General features: G+C 36.4%; 1 protein-coding gene across 2 annotated transcripts in view; it reads left to right on the top strand.

Moving 5' to 3' along the window:
- Positions 1 to 16,349, top strand: part of dpysl2b (dihydropyrimidinase like 2b) — a 60,859-nt gene that overhangs the window by 21,394 nt on the left and 23,116 nt on the right. For both annotated transcript variants that reach the window (XM_030149662.1, XM_030149663.1), the window contains 4 exons: positions 3,287 to 3,375; positions 7,672 to 7,856; positions 11,570 to 11,734; positions 13,004 to 13,065. In XM_030149662.1, the coding sequence (XP_030005522.1) occupies positions 3,287 to 3,375; positions 7,672 to 7,856; positions 11,570 to 11,734; positions 13,004 to 13,065 (501 nt within the window). The remainder of the gene's footprint in view (positions 1 to 3,286; positions 3,376 to 7,671; positions 7,857 to 11,569; positions 11,735 to 13,003; positions 13,066 to 16,349) is intronic.

Below are 16,349 nucleotides of genomic sequence, written 5' to 3'. Positions count from 1 at the left end.
AATCACCACTTTTTTGTTTTATAAGCAACTACTTTGTATTTATTCATGCATTTACTATTTACTGCAAAAACATCTTGTACTTGAGCTGTGAAAGAAACATTTTAACTCCTAAACAACTGTCTTTTTTTTTTTTTTTTAATTTAAATTTTTTTTTTTTAATCTTTACATCATTTTCATATTGTGGAAATGACACAATCCCCTTAATTCAGAAACACAAGACAATTTGGATTTTGTTTTCACTGTCTTTAACTGCAGAGCTGTTAACCTACAATGATATTGTTCCATTGCAACAGATTTATGCAGCAGCAGACCCACTGTTCTGTCATTATGGACTGAAAGCAGTTTTCTAAAAGCACCTCAGTGTCTTTTATTTCCTCTACTCTCTGACTCTATACTAGTTGCTACTGTTAAACAACTGATATTGATAAGATGGAAGCTAATCATTCTGTTTCAAGGTGGTGCATGCTATTTTCAGTGTGTAATAGCAGAAGTACTCTTAAATTGTTCATGACCTCAGCTGAAATGATGCCACTACAGAAGTATATTAAAGGTGTAATACCTATGATGGCCACTAGATGTTACTCTACAAAGCCCACCTCCCATAGGGTGACACTGAATCTCTCATTAACAATACCAAGTCTATATAATATTTTCAGTGGTCACTCTAATAAGTGGACCATATATAAATTTAACCTCTGTTAATAAGATCTAACATCAAGTAGACTGATTTTTTTTTTTTAGCTCTGTGCGACAGCTTTTATTTAACAAAACATTTATTTTTTCCTAAGAGACAGCTTGACTTGTTGTGGTTAATGAGTTACACTGAGAAGCCTGTTAGTGCTTGATGAACTTTAGTTTTACAGAGTCAGTAAGATAGCAATTAACATTAGTTTTTGTCCAAATATGGTCACTTCTGGCTCCAAAAGTCAATGACACACAGTTGAAGCCAAATAACAAACTACTGGCTTCAGAACTGCATTTGGGAAACCAATGGATGATGTCACAGCTTCTCTTTCTAATATTTGTATCGAGGTGGGTTCTGAAATTCAGTACCAGCATACTAATTAGTAAGTTAAAACAGTATGGGATAGTTTGTAACCTCAGTATGAAACCAATAATGTGAGAATTACTTACTATTTATTAGTAAACATAACAGTATGCAAGCTCTGGACACTTGACCAGCATAAAATCCCATAATGCAATGCAGCCATGATGGCATCAGACAATGATAGAAGATGAACAGAACCCACAGAAGATGCTGTTAAAGATGGTATTGGCTGGTTACCAAGGTTACACTTGTGGGCCTTTCAGGAAGTGACATGTATTCATTTCCTAGAGAGATATGTTCTACTGTTTATTTGCACAAGAAGATTGAAATTTATGCATATTGTGTTTGTGATATGTAGTTTGGGATTTCAGATGGATGCACAGGTCTATGGTTAGGGCTAAAACCTTTGTTACCATAGAAACAGCAAGATAAACTGTCAAAAAGGTCATAGTTTTGTTCCATATAACAATAACAGTGGAGTGTTAGGCTTAGTGGAGGTCTGACCTTTGACATCATGTTTGACGTTCCTTATTATTCATTTTATTTTATTCTTGTTATTCTTGAATTTCCCTCGGCATTAATAAAGTATCAATCTGTCTGTCTGTCTGTCTGTCTATCCATCCATCCATCCATCCAGCCATCCATCCATCCATCCATCCATCGGGTCTCAAAGTTGTGGCCCAAGGGCCAAATGTGGTCTGCCAAAGGTTCCAATCCGGCCTGTGGGATGAATTTGCGCAGTGCAAATATTCCACAGTCTTGAACTGAATTAAGCAAAAAATAATGATTAGCTTGAATTAAGGAAAAAAATGTTGAAGGAGAAAAATGTTGAATTAAGGAAAAAATGCTGAATTAAGCAAAAAAGAAAAAAAAATCTTCAATTAAAGCGAAAAAAAGTTTGAATTAAGCAAAAATCTTGAATTTTAGCAAAAAATCTTGAATTCACAACTTCATTTTTTTCCCTTTGTTTTAGTGCAAAAAATAACATTAAATTATGAAAATATTTACATTTACAAGCTAACCTGTAACAATTAAATGTGAATAACCTGAACAAATATGAACAACCTGAAATGTCAAAAGAAAATTAAGCACAATTTTAACTATTTTCTGCCTGTTACTAAGTGTTTAGTGTCTTTGTAGGTCTGATCCATAATGCACATGTAGAAATGATAAGTTGAGGCATAATATTGTTAAAATCACACTTATTTTTATTGAGAAATTTCATTTATTTTCAGGTTATTCACATCTTTTTTGTTTGGATAGCTTATAAAAGTAAGTATTTTCATAATTTAATGTTTTTTATTTTAACACTAAAACAACAACAAAAATTTGGCGTTGTCATTATGTATAGGTTATTCTGCTATTATTTTACTGGTCCGGCCCACTGCAGATCAAATCGAGCTTAATGTGGCCCCTGAAAGAAAATGAGTTTGAGACCTCTGATCTAACCTATTTGTGTCATACTCCAAACAATGTGTGAGAATGTAGTCCAAAAAATGTAAGAGCAGACTTACAGTGGCTATTTGTCAAACAATTAGCGTCAAATCTCTCCAGATCAGTGTGTGTACTCTCCAAACTCCTGCTCCCATCTATCCCTGCTTTTCTGTCATCACTTCCCTGTGTTTTTAGTCTTTTGTCTTTACCTCCTCTCCCTCCTCTGTTTGCTTCTCTTTCCTGCTTCCCTCTCTTCTAAATCCCCCTCGTTCTCTCTCGCTAATTCCCTCCTGACATTATAAACACTGTCATCATTAAAACATCCAAGAAAAAAACCTGGTGCTGATCCAACGATCTCAGCTCTGTTCTGTGTCTCATCGTCTCTGCAGCGCTGTGTGTTTATGGTTATCTGTTTGTGTTGTGTGTGCAGTGAAAAGTAAGCCAGTATCAGCTGAAAAGACGCTGCACAGCCATGTGTTTCTTATCTGAACGCATCCTAAAAAGGCCAAGCAGAGGCTGCTGTGTATTTTGCAGTATTTATGTTTTGTTGCGTGTGCCAGTCAACTCCTTTATGTGACATTTCCCAAAGCGTCTTTCATTAAATGCACTTAATCCTGTATCTGATCGAGCCAAATCGGGTTCTCGCCCTCATAAGCATATTTTTATAAGTGTCTATAAAACCAGAAACCGGTCTCTGCGTGTTTAGATCTGCAGCATTCGGTTCCCACAGATTTCTGCTGAAGTGTTTAATGTTCTAAATTGCAGATAAATGTTCAGTAATTAATCGTATTTATTGCCTTTCAGAGCGACCGTCTCCTGATCAAAGGGGCTAAGATTGTGAACGATGACCAGTCCTTCTGTGCTGACATCTACATGGAGGATGGAGTCATTAAGTGAGTTTACTGCTGCAACATTCAACCCAATGAAAACCCTCTTTTTATTATTTTATGGGGTCATAATATGGTCAGTTTGTCTGTCTTTTATCTTGTTTTTTCCGGCAAGATGAGCATAAATACATAATTAACTAAACATCCTGACAGTAACATTGTTTATTTCCTGTTTCCTTCTGGGAGTCGATGGTGGTTTCACTTTAACCAGCGCATCTTTGCCAAACCTTGAGCCTGTGTTTTCTTTTTTTTTTCTGGCAAAAACTAAACATCAATCATAACAAAACAGCAGACCTCAGAACAGTCATATGAATAATTTTTATCATGACCATTTCAAATTATTTTGGAAAAACTAGAGCATGGGATCATCATTAATGCATGGTTTTGTAACACAGTTTAAGAGCCCCCATTCTGTCTTCCAGTCATACTAGCTCTTTATTTAGTTTGCATCTAAATACATTTAAAAAACACATCTAAATTAAAAAGAAACTTAAGAAAAACATGAAGCTGTAGTCCAGTGGTTCCCAACCTTTTTTGGCTCGTGACCCCATTTTAACATCACAAATTTCTGGCGACCCCAGACGTTCAAAACAAAGAATTATTTTTGCTAAAATTAATTTGTTTTTGATCATGTAATAGTTTACTATACTGTGTTGCAAATAAACATTAATTTTAAATGACATTTAGTCTATATAATGTATATTATTATGTACAGAGGCAGAAGAGCCAAGTGTAGATTACTGCACAAAGTGAGAATTTTATTTTCCTTGGTCAGGATATGTACAGTCAGTCCAGCTTGGATTTACAAGGCTGACAATTAATACTGAACAAACAAGAACTCAAACTATGAATTATGAAAGAGCTGCAGCATCTGAAACTGACCACAATGAACATTTGAAAGATAAACAGTACCACAGTGCTTCAGTTTCAGCTTCAGAGGTTGTCATGTCTTTTATGTATTGGGATTGTCTCTCTCAACTCACCATATATTTTTCATTAGTCATTAAAAAAAAAAAATTATCAATTACGAGAAATTTTAGGCGACTCCATTTGAATTCCAGGTGACCCCAAGGTCGAAAAACACTGCTGTAGTCATTTCCTTTTTAATCGATGCCATCATGGTTCTCCAACTATCACAGCTACAGTCAACAGTTATTAGTTAACTTAGGTACAAAAGAATCTAACATATAACATACAACTACCTACCTACCTGCCTAACTAACTAACTAACTAACTAATTAACTAACGACTGAGCCTCTTGAATGTTAGGAAGTTTTTCCTAACAGTTGATGCCGTACACACCATCCATCTCATCCAATCATCTCTGAAGTCTTTGTTCTTCAGAGGGATTTTGTTAAGTGTGCTCTCTCGTTGAATATCTGGGCTATACTTTCATTTTTTTTCTGAACCCGCTTTATCCTCACTAGGGTCACGGGGGTCGCTTGGAGCCTATCCCACCTACATAGGGGTGAAGGTGGGGTACACCCTGGACAAGTTGCCAGTTCATCACAGGGCTGAACATATAGAGACAAACAATCACTCTCACATTCACACCTATGGGCAGTTTAGATTAACCAGTTAACCTATCAGTGCATGTCTTTGGATGGTGGGAGGAAGCCGGAGTACCTGGAGAGAACCTACACAGACATGGGGAGAACATGCAAACTCCACACAGAAAGGTCCCACCCCCATCAACTAGTGTTGGAATCGAACCCAGGACCTTCTTGCTGTGAGGCACGAGTGGTAACCACTGCACCACCACAGTATAGCCCATCTGGGCTATACTGCAGGATGAATCTCCTAAATTTGCACCAAAAATGCTTTTAAGACTTTCCTTTATACAGGGTTCCTGTGGGGTCTTAAAAAGTCTTAAAAATCACAAATTTAGAAATCTGCACTTAGTACCTTAAAACGTCTTTAAAAGGTATTAAATTTGATATGATGGGTCTTAAGTTATGTTGCCATAAACTTGCTCGCTGTGTTGTGTTTAAATGTGTCTATGAAATGTCCAAGCAGCAAAGAAAGTAATATTAATCTACTCAGTTCCAACCTGACAGTTTATATTGAAATTAGGAACCAGTTATAGTTAACTTTGCAGCCACTGGTGAGAAATGACTCAGAACAGTGGGAATTAAGGTGTTGGAGTAAATAAATACATTTTCCTAAATTGTAGGACTCACAAATTTTGCCAGTATGGTGGTGAAATCAGCATTAAATTCTGTTCTAAGTAGTTTTAACAAGGTCTTAAAAAGTCTTAAATTTAACTTGTAGAAACCTTTAGGAACCCTGTTTATAAATACCAGCACTGCCTCCACAGTTCTGTTCTAGGAATGCATCGATCATTTATGCAGAAAACACAAAAACTGATGTAGACGACTCCAGATCACACAGGTGTTGATTGACATGTGGCCAAGTGTCATAGATGTCTGTATTTGGTTTTATGTATATATGTATTAGTCTATTTGAAAGAAAAATAAGATAAAACAAAAGATCAAAAATCCAATAAATTGTGCAGGTCGGATAAAAAATCCAATAGAGGTTTCTAAAACTGGATCGCTCAAATAAGCTCAAAAAACTGGATAAAAACTAAATAGGATGCAAAGGCAAAGTGCAATGGAAGAAAACATTAGAACAGATTAAAATGTAGTGAGTGTATGTTAAGTGAGTTTTCAATATGTATGGATGTTCTACACAACTTGGTAACATAAACTTTAACAAGGTAACACTGAAATTAGCAAATTAATAATAACTCTGCATATGATATACAGTAGTTACATCTACTACATCATAACAGCCCAAACACTATGAATAATGCAGGGAGTAAAGAAAACAAAATATGTCTTCATTAGTTCTTGAATATTGAAAGAGAGAAATGTTTACCAGGTGATGGAGGGAACTCCATAAGTCAACAACAGAGAGGGTAATTTGATATCATCTCAATACATTAATACAAACTCAGAACTTTAAAAAAAACAATACTTTAATATAAACTCAATACATTAATATAAATTCAATATATTAATATACACTCAGTACTTTAATATAAACCATCCCTTGTTGAAATACCAGGGACTTTGTGGTGGATTTTTTACTTTACAAATTACAGATGACTTCTGTGCTCCTTACACCTGACCAAAGGTTCTCAGTAGTATTGGCTCCATGTGAATAGGAATAAGACGCCTTATCGTTTATGAGGAGGGAGGATGTAGTCTCATTTTAAAGTTGCTAGGCAACAAGCACAGAGTCCAGACCATTGTTGCTTCAGGTCAGAAATACTACAGCATTTCAGCTCTTTTATTTGTTTAAAAATATTAATATAATAAAGTGAACCAGACAGAAATAAACATGAAACGACATCATACTCACCTGGTTGGATGTCCCAAACAGACTGCACTTGTCTCATATCATTTATATTAAACCCTAAAGGTTATGTACAAAAATAGAAATAGTATTTCATCTCCATTTTCTACACATCTTGTACAATTTATTGTCTTTAAGTGCTAAAAATAACAGCTATGTTCATGGTTTCTTATTCTGCAATATTTTTTAAAAAGATTTATTTAGGAAGTGTTTAAATATTTCATCTATTAAAAAAAGAAAATGGTGATGATGAGAGTACTGATACTGATGATTATATTGTCAGAACAAATCTGAAATACACTGCACTGTTTGCAGATGACATTGTGCTATTATGTTGCAACAATGGGAGCTGCAGATGGATATCAGAAAGTGATTGATTGATTGATTGATTATACAGAAAACACTTATAAACTGTCAAAATCCATCTACTTTGAATCATTTATTGTTGCGATAATCAGTGAATCTGAGAAAATACAGGAAGCTTTTGTCAAGTATCAGAAGTTGTAGATTATTAAACACAGACCAGAAAATGGCTTTGGAACGTTTGTTTCAACTTCGTGTTGCACAGATTTACCATGTGTGCATTTGTAGATTAAAAACAAAATACAGCTAAAAGCAACAACTAACACTTAAGTCAGTTCAACAGTTACACCAAATATAGTAAATACAATACAATGTTATCACTCTGGTCAAACTGATTGGGATATTACATTATCTTATATCCAACCAACAATTTTAAATCTTAAAAAACAGTTTTCTCTCATGAATCAAAAAACCATAAATTTTGTCTTTTCTTCCTCTTCCAGTGTGTCCAGTATGTTATTATTTTTAACAGAGGAGTCAAATAACTGGCTAGTAATTGCAGATATTTAAATTCATCTTTCAGTCAGTCTTTTCTTTCTTAATCACTACTTACTCATCTGTCCTCCTTTTCTCTCTCAGACAAATCGGGGAAAACCTCATCGTACCAGGCGGGGTGAAAACTATCGATGCCCACGGCCGCATGTTGATGCCAGGCGGCATCGATGTGCACACGCGTTTCCAGATGCCGGACCGAGGCATGACGTCTGCAGATGATTTTTACCAGGGCACCAAAGCAGCGCTGGCAGGAGGCACCACCATGATCAGTGAGTCAACAGTCAAACAGTCATTGATTGGTTTGAGTTTAGACGTATCAGTGAGTCTTTGAGTTGAGGTGATGATTGAGTCAGATCCGACTGCAGCGACTCCTCATCCACTGATTGGGTTTAATTGAAAGTATCGTAATGAGATCAGGACATTTGCCAGGCGTGTTGATGACTGAGCCAAAATCTAAATCATCCATCTGGTCTGAGGACTTGTGGGGTGCTGACGCTGTGGACTGTGAGCCAGGAACTGAAACCATGTTCAGACTGAAGATTCTCTGCTGTAAGTCTTAGTTTCTATCAAATTTCTAAAGTTTCTAATCATCATTTCTATTTTTATGTGATGTTCCTTTTTTCATCCAACTTTTTGCACTTTAAACAATAAGTTTTAATGAACTGATGACCAGTGCAGGGCATTTTCCTGCAGTAGAACTTATGTTAACGCTCTTAAACTGTCAGCTGCTGCAGAAGCCAAGCACATTTTGGATCCAGTTTAGAGTGGGGGGTTAAATGGCTAGATGTGCTGACTATGGACTGTGACAATTTTTTTTTTGATTGATTGATTTATTTCGAATATGGAAATGGTACAAGCCTTCTGATTGTTACTAACTGACTTATTTGCACAACATAATATAGAAATGAAAATTCAAGGAAGCAAAAAATAATAATACACAGAAAAAAAGAAAAAAAGAGAACACTAGCACACAAAAAGTTACTTTCACAAACATCCAAATGCATAAGCAATATACAATAACAGCCTGAACCAAAAACTGTTCCCACCTGGATTTAACCAAACCAGTAGCTGAGATCATAACATTTGAACGCTAGATAATTACAGCAGTAACTGATACATTTCAGCGGCAACAAGTTCTTTCTTAAACGACCATCCGTTTGTAGAGAGCATAAAGATTGGACTGTGTTTCAATGGAAAAAGGTCATGTGGTCTGATGAGTCCAGATTGACCCTGTTCCAAAGTGATGATCCAGCAGGGTGAGAAGCGAGGCGGATGAAGTGATTACCCATCATGCCTAGTGCCTACAATAGAAGCGTGTGGGGGCAGTGTTTTGATCTAGGGTTCCTTCAGTTGGTCAAGTCTAAGTTCACAATGTTATGTGTAAAAAAAAAAAAAAGAAAAAAAAAATCACAAAAATGAATGTTGCATAAATGTATTGAAGCGATGCTATGGTGAATGTGTGTGTTCCAGTGACATTAAATTGTGGGACTTTATGTTTTTTAGCCAGGTTTTGTACATAAAGATGACTGACAAATGAAACAGTCAGAACTACATATAGCATAGCAACGATTAGTCATTGAGAATGTCATCACTGACCAATCAGAACTGAGAATTCAACAGAACCGTGTAATAACAATAAGTGGGGAAAATGTGAGTTGAAGTCTTAGTTTCTTTGTATAAAATAACCGTTGAAAAGTATCATGGAGAAAATTTGTCCCTGTCATACTCCATCACTAACTCTGGAGGAATTAAAATCATATGTTTTTAAAGTTGTTCCAAGAATCGAGAGATGAAAAGGTGATGTAATATACAAAGACAACAAAGCCGGGTGAAGCGGTCCTCCCTGTGCTGATTCAGCAGCTCCACTCCTCCTCCTTCTCCTCCTCCTCCTCCTCCAACAGAACAAACACTAGCAGTGCATCGTTGTCACCTCGGGCAAAGCGCTGACTCCTGCAGACGCTCAGAGTCCGACAGGTCTGAGGATGAATGTAGTAACAATGTGACAGTGTGATGGCCTGAATGTCAGCAGCAGCCTGGTGTTACTGCACAAACACATTCATCAACTGTGTTCACACTGAGAGGGCTGTTGGTGGAAACAGAGTCTACCTCAGATGTGTGAGAAATCAGGTTAAACCATGATCCACAATTTGACTGAAACATTATCAATCCAAAACCACTCACAAATGACAACAAGTTACTTTGATCTTCATACACTCTGGCAGAAACATGCATGACAAACATATTTGCAACACTTTTTTCAAACCTTAAAAAGACCCAAACATCTAAGCGTCTATTGACCTAAAATGTTAAATAGCTGCTGATCCACTAATTCTGTCAATCCATGTAAATAATTGGTGCAAAATGCAGTTTGTCATCTTTTCATGTTCATCGGATATGACCCATAGCTCAACTATTGATATATTTGCAGAAAAAATCACTAGTTCTTCAGTTTTCTCTGTTTTGGTATAATAACCTTTGAATTTACTGTGAGTTTTCGTGAACATCTAAATTAAGTATAGAAAATTAAACATAGGAAAATACATGATTTACAGTGAAAAATGCAAAACACAGAGGAAAAAGTGATGATAAATCACTTAAAGGAGTGATATTTTGCTTTTTTAAAATGTAATTATAAATTTAAAAACATTTCCCTGTGGTCTACATAAACTGTAAATGCTCTTCTTGGGTCTGAATTCTTCATTAATTCAACTCCACAGGTCCATCTTCAACCCTATTTCTGAGTAATGACACCAGAAAGGTCATTTTGAGCACTGGCCCTTTAAATGCAAATGACCCACTTCATGCCCCACCCCCTCCAGGTTGTTGGCTGTGCTGCTCCGTCCTGTTCAACCAACAACTGAACATTTTAACTAATCGGCTCAAAGTGTGGACATATTTTCAGTATGGACTACAACCGCTGCTGCTGACAAACAATTATGTCGTACTTGGGGAAATGTTTGTCGGAAGTCTGGAAAATGTCATGACGTAACTAGTTATAGACAACACAAATTAAGAAGGAATTAAAGCAGGTTGTAGAAATCCACTCGATTTTTGCCCAAATGAATATAAAGATAGCTTTGCAAAACCTGGAGGGTTCAAATTCAAACTTTTTGAACTATTAGGGTCCAAATACACAAATGAATGTACCAGAGACTAATAAAAGTGGGTTTAAGAAAATATAACCCCTTTAAGAAATGTTGAATAGAGTGAAAAATTAATTTGGGAGCTGCCACAAAATGAGCACTGGGTCTTTATGGGTTAATAATGCATTAATACCAAAATATACAGAATTCTCATGATCTCCAGGTACTTCTCCAATTCAAGATCCATGTGAAGTTTCATTCTTGGCTGCACAATAGAAAACAATCCAAGTCTGAGGTCGTGGTCTTCAGCTGGAGTATGGGAGGAGTTTTAGGATGTTTGGGTCTTTCCTCATGAGTACAGGAAAGATGGAGCAGGAGATCAACAGGTGGATGGTTGGAGGGTTGAGCTGAAAAAGCAAAGCTGTTAATGTTAGTGGTCAGTCGATGTCCGATGAGGAGGTGGGTGGGGAGATGGGTGTCTGATCAATGGGTTCTCCACTGAGGCTGCAACCAGGGCCTAGAAAATGGTCAAAAACTGATGGATGGACATGAGACAATACAGATGCAGTAATAACTCAAAAATAAAGTAGTTTAAAGACATCACCTTGGCATGAAGAGTCTTTGAGTTCATACACTTCATCAACTCAGATTAGAAGGGCATGAACTTACAGATACTTTTGGTGCATCAAGCTCAAGAATTTACAAAGCGTCATGAGAAAAAAAGTTCCATCTATTACAATAAATGGTTAATGGTTCAGTCTATGACATGGACTGTCTCTGGTTTGTGTAGAGATGCTTCATATATGACTGTATATTCAGCTGTCAGGTGTGAATCTGTTTCCATTGAGTCAATGAATCTGCTCCAAAGCTAATGTTCACATGTGGTTGTTTGTTCACAGTGGACCATGTGGTGCCCGAGCCTGGAGTGAGTCTCATCTCGGCCTTTGAGCAGTGGCGTGAATGGGCCGACAGTAAGTCCTGCTGCGACTACTCGCTGCACGTTGACATCACCGAGTGGCACAGAGGCATCCAGGAAGAGATGGAGATGCTGGTCAAGGATCATGGTACGAACTCAGACTCTAAAATCACTTAGAAATGAATGGGTTTAGATCAAAACCACTGCGTTTATTACTTAGACCTCAAAAGATCCTTCAGATCACAGGGGCTGTGTTTGAGCCACGTTTGAACTGATGCATGTAAGTTGTACTTTTCCAGCACATTAAGCACAGAAAGTAGAACATTTCTTCTTTTAAGCAGTGTCTAAAACATGTATGTGGCCTTACACTACCCTTTACTGTGAGTCTAGTTCAAGGGTGTCAAACTCATTTTCTTTCAGAGGTCACATAAAGCTCAGTTTGATCTCAAGTGGGCTGGGCCACTAAAATAATGGCATATATAGTGTATAAATAATGACAATTCAACCTGAAAAAACTGAAATTTCTTAAGAAAAATAAATGCAATTTTAACAACATTATACCTCAACTTATTTGCACATGTGCGTTACTGATCAGACCTACAAAGGCACAAAACATTTAGTAACAGGCAGAATATTGTTAAAATTGCACTTAATTTTCTTTAGACATTTCAAGTTGTTCATATGTGTTCAGGTTGTTCACATTTTTTTGTTAAAGGATAGTTGTTTATGTAAATGTTGTCATAATTTAATGTTATTTTTTGCAGTGAACCAAAGACAAAAATTTGGAGTTGTCATTATTTTTAGGCAGAATGTAATATTGTTTTTGTCACATTAACCCAAGAAGAAAAATTGGAGTCATTATTTATAGGTTATTATGATATTATTTTACTTGAGATCATACTTGGGGTGCACCCCTAAAACGACTTTGACACCCTTAACTGTTATATCTTCAGTGTAATTTTTGCACTTTGCATCATATACATTCGGCAGCCCAGATTGGAACCTTTGGTGGGTTGCATGTTTGACACCCCTGGTCTAGTTGTATGAACAGGGTGGATGTGAACACCACAAGATTTTTCTTAGTTGTAAATATAGGAAAAAATTAATAATGTTGGTCATAATTGGCTCCAAAAAATGCACCAAAAAGTCCATGAATACGTAAAAGCACTGGAGCTAAAGTCCGTCACATGCAGCAGATTTATTCTTTGATATATTCTATGGGAGAAAGGGGAGCCTCTAGAGGCTGAAATGTTCACTACACCCACTAAGGCCAAGAGTTGGGACAGGAAATCCAACAGTAAAACAGCCAGTTAACAGTCAAACTACACATACGAGTCTCCTGGAAAGTCACTCTGCTGTTCTTTATCCTGCTTTAAACCTCGGTACATTTTTCACACTGATGCCTTGTGTTTCTCAGGTGTCAACTCCTTCCTGGTTTATCTGGTTTATAAGGATATTTTCCAGCTCACGGACTCTCAGGTGAGTAGGACGTCTTATCATTCTAAGCGTTCCTGAATAAAGACAATAGGACGTCTTCTCACTTCACAAATCAGAATCAATAATATAGAATATGACAGGCACTGGATACATTTGGTTGAAACTCATGTGTTTTTCTGTGGTTTGTTACTATTTGATACCCACCCTCACTTCAATTAGGACATTTTATTTTAATATTTTTACTTTCTCCTCAGTTTGCAGACCTCATGCCTGGTTGAATTTTGATGGATAGTTCTTGTCATAATTGTAAGACATTTTCCTACAAACTACTTGGGTGAATATATGTGCTTTCTTCTTTTGTATTATATTAAACAATACCATATCCTAACACTGGTCCAATGAATACAGTTTTAACATTAAAATAAATGCATCCAAGTCTGTACAATATACAGAAAATCTCAGATCCTGATGATGATACAGATACAGATTAACTTTATAATCATAAATGACCACATGGAAAAGCTCATTTCTTATTACATTTTGAGTTTAATACTCAACAAATAAATGATATTTACACGTTGTATAACTGACAAATCAGCAGAAAAATTAACATGTGAATGTGAATGGATGTTCACTGTAAACAGGGAAGTTCACATAAAAAAATGTCTTTTTGTGAAATTGGGTGTTTTTTTTTTTCACCCTAAAAAATTATCTAATGTAAGAAATGAAGATTTTTTTTCATTCAAAAGGTAGTACAATTTTTAGAAAATATATTTTATTGGTAAAAAGTTAAAACAATGGTTTACATAACATTACATAATATACTGTATGTAGAAGAATGAGACTTTTTCATTATTTTTAACAATATTAAGTCTCTTCAATAATCAGGCCTTTGTTGGTTCTTAAATATTTCTTCTAGTTTTTAGGCTCATTGTCTTTGAGTGACCACACTTCTATATCTTTGCACTTAACAGATATTTGTTCTTAATCCAGGACAGTAGTATTGTGATACAGGACACTGGTCTTGGTCTCTGGTTTGAAAACCATTATTTGAAGGTCTTAATCTGGTCTTGGTTATGACTTGGACAACGTTTAGATCAGGGTGCCCAACCCTGGTCCTCGAGGGCTACTATCCTGCATGTTTTAGATGTATCCCTCTCCCAGCACACCTGATGGTCATTATCAGGCTTCTGCAGAGCCTGATGATAGGCCTATCATTTGAATCAGGTGGGTTGGAAGAGGGATACATCTAAAACATGCAGGATAGTAGCCCTCGAGGACCAGGGTTGGGCACCCCTGATTTAGATGATCTTGACAGTTTGGTTGTATTAAAAATGTTTGTTTCCTTTTTATTTGGCTGTTTTTGCCTTTTGATCATCAACTGATCCTCGATCTTTAGTTCACTGATCATATTTGATCCAGACAAACTCCTTTTCCTTTACTTTTGTCTCAAAATAGATATATACATTTTGTCCATAAATAGTAATGACAGCAACAATATTTAAATGAGCATGTGATTTAAGAGTAGGTGATATATTCTATTAATTTACTTCAGTTTTTATATTCCAAAAATTGTGAAAAATGATGGATGAATCCCTCCTCTGGAGACTTATTTAGCTCGATATGCAATCTGTTTGTTTGTGGATTGTAATATATTGACTGTTACTATGCGTCTTCAGTCAATTCCATCAGTGGTACTTTATATTTTTGTCAGTATAGCATATTGACATCTTTAAAAGTGTTGTATTTTTGTTGATACTGCATAGTTTTAGAAAACAAAACTGCTGTTGGATCATTTTTCAATTAAATTCACGCAGATGAGAAACACTCAATTTTAAGCACTGACAGGAAAAATCAATATTCTGTTTCTTGGCCATACCGCTCAGCCGTGATGACACTTTTCAAGCATTAGTTATTTTTCTACTGAAGATATTTGTATAAACTCTCAAGCAGATCTCTGTAAAGTTAGAGATGACTGTAGCACAAGGATTGGTTTGCATCTTTTATGCAACTTCTACTCTAATTTTATGTTTATATGCACAAGTATTATTCACAGTACAAAAAGTTTAATTCTTGTCTGACATTAAACTTGATGATGCACATTCATTTATTTATATTGTTCAGGTTCAGAGACAAAGATCATTCTTTTTATTGTAGATGTTTCACTTCTCAAATGTTGCAGAGTTGAATCCAGAGTCTTTGTAAAATTTAATTGTTTTGTATATATCAAGCAGCTGAGACACATTAGTTTGTGTTTTAACTGGCACCGCACACCTCTGTAGCATTAGATAACTCAGAAAACTGTAAGAAATAGGTAGATTTCACAGATTTCACAGGCTGATTTTTGTCTCTCACATCATCCTACAGCGTGAGTTACAGTGTTCATGTGTTTGTCCTGGCGAGGCGTCGCTTCACCCTGATTGTCTGCGTGTTGCTTTTGGACACAGATCGTCCAAATGACTCACGGTCAAATGAATTAATCTGTTGTGAAATAGATCGCTGCTGCTCTTTGCACCTGTGTGAGGAATGCTGGTGAAGCAGAGCATCCAGAGTTTATCATCTTCCCCGCCGTGTCACACTTTGACGGCTCTTTGTTGTTGCATGTTTGGCAGCTGTGAGGTGATGAGTCATTGGACGCGCCACGTCACTGTGTTGGTTAAACAATCAGAGTGTGGGAGATGAACGCACTGTGTGAAAGTCAGAAGCCATGCTCTGTTTCACCACTAAACTATTCACTCCCACTGAGGTTAGGATCATTGACTGACAGATTTTGGGCTTGAGGTCTCATCTGGTACAAATGAATGTGATTAGACATATAATGTAAACACAGCAGGACTGATTAGGACTGCACCGTACACTATTCACTATGGAGTTCATTTAAGACTAGACTCAATAACTTGGGTGTTTGGGAGACTTTGCCAAAAGTTTGTAGTTACTTATGTGACATTTTATTGTTTTACAAATACTCCATTTACAAATACTATTTCCATGTATCAACTATTGCCATCTGAGGTGTAATTTCACCAGTGGCAGTGGCTGACATTAATTTATTGTAATGATACAATGATATTAAAGGTTGTTTTATAAATTTGTATGATCAAAACCACCAACGAATCAACACTATGCATCCACAGACTGTATCATAAAGTATAAAGCTCATTGTTTATACACATCTATATTATGGTATCATCAGTCAGTCAAAATATCACTGTGTCTTATAATCTTCACGTGCTGCATCAGCTGATAGTTTACATTATAGCTCTGTTAGCTTAGCTCTGTTTTTAGACTGAAAACAGCCACAGTAAAACCATAAGTCACCTCTGTTT

This window comes from Sphaeramia orbicularis, chromosome 12, assembly GCF_902148855.1.
Source record: "Sphaeramia orbicularis chromosome 12, fSphaOr1.1, whole genome shotgun sequence".
NCBI classification, from domain to species: domain Eukaryota; kingdom Metazoa; phylum Chordata; class Actinopteri; order Kurtiformes; family Apogonidae; genus Sphaeramia; species Sphaeramia orbicularis.
Note: the sequence above shows the minus strand (reverse complement) of the source record. Positions and strands in the feature narration are given on the sequence as shown.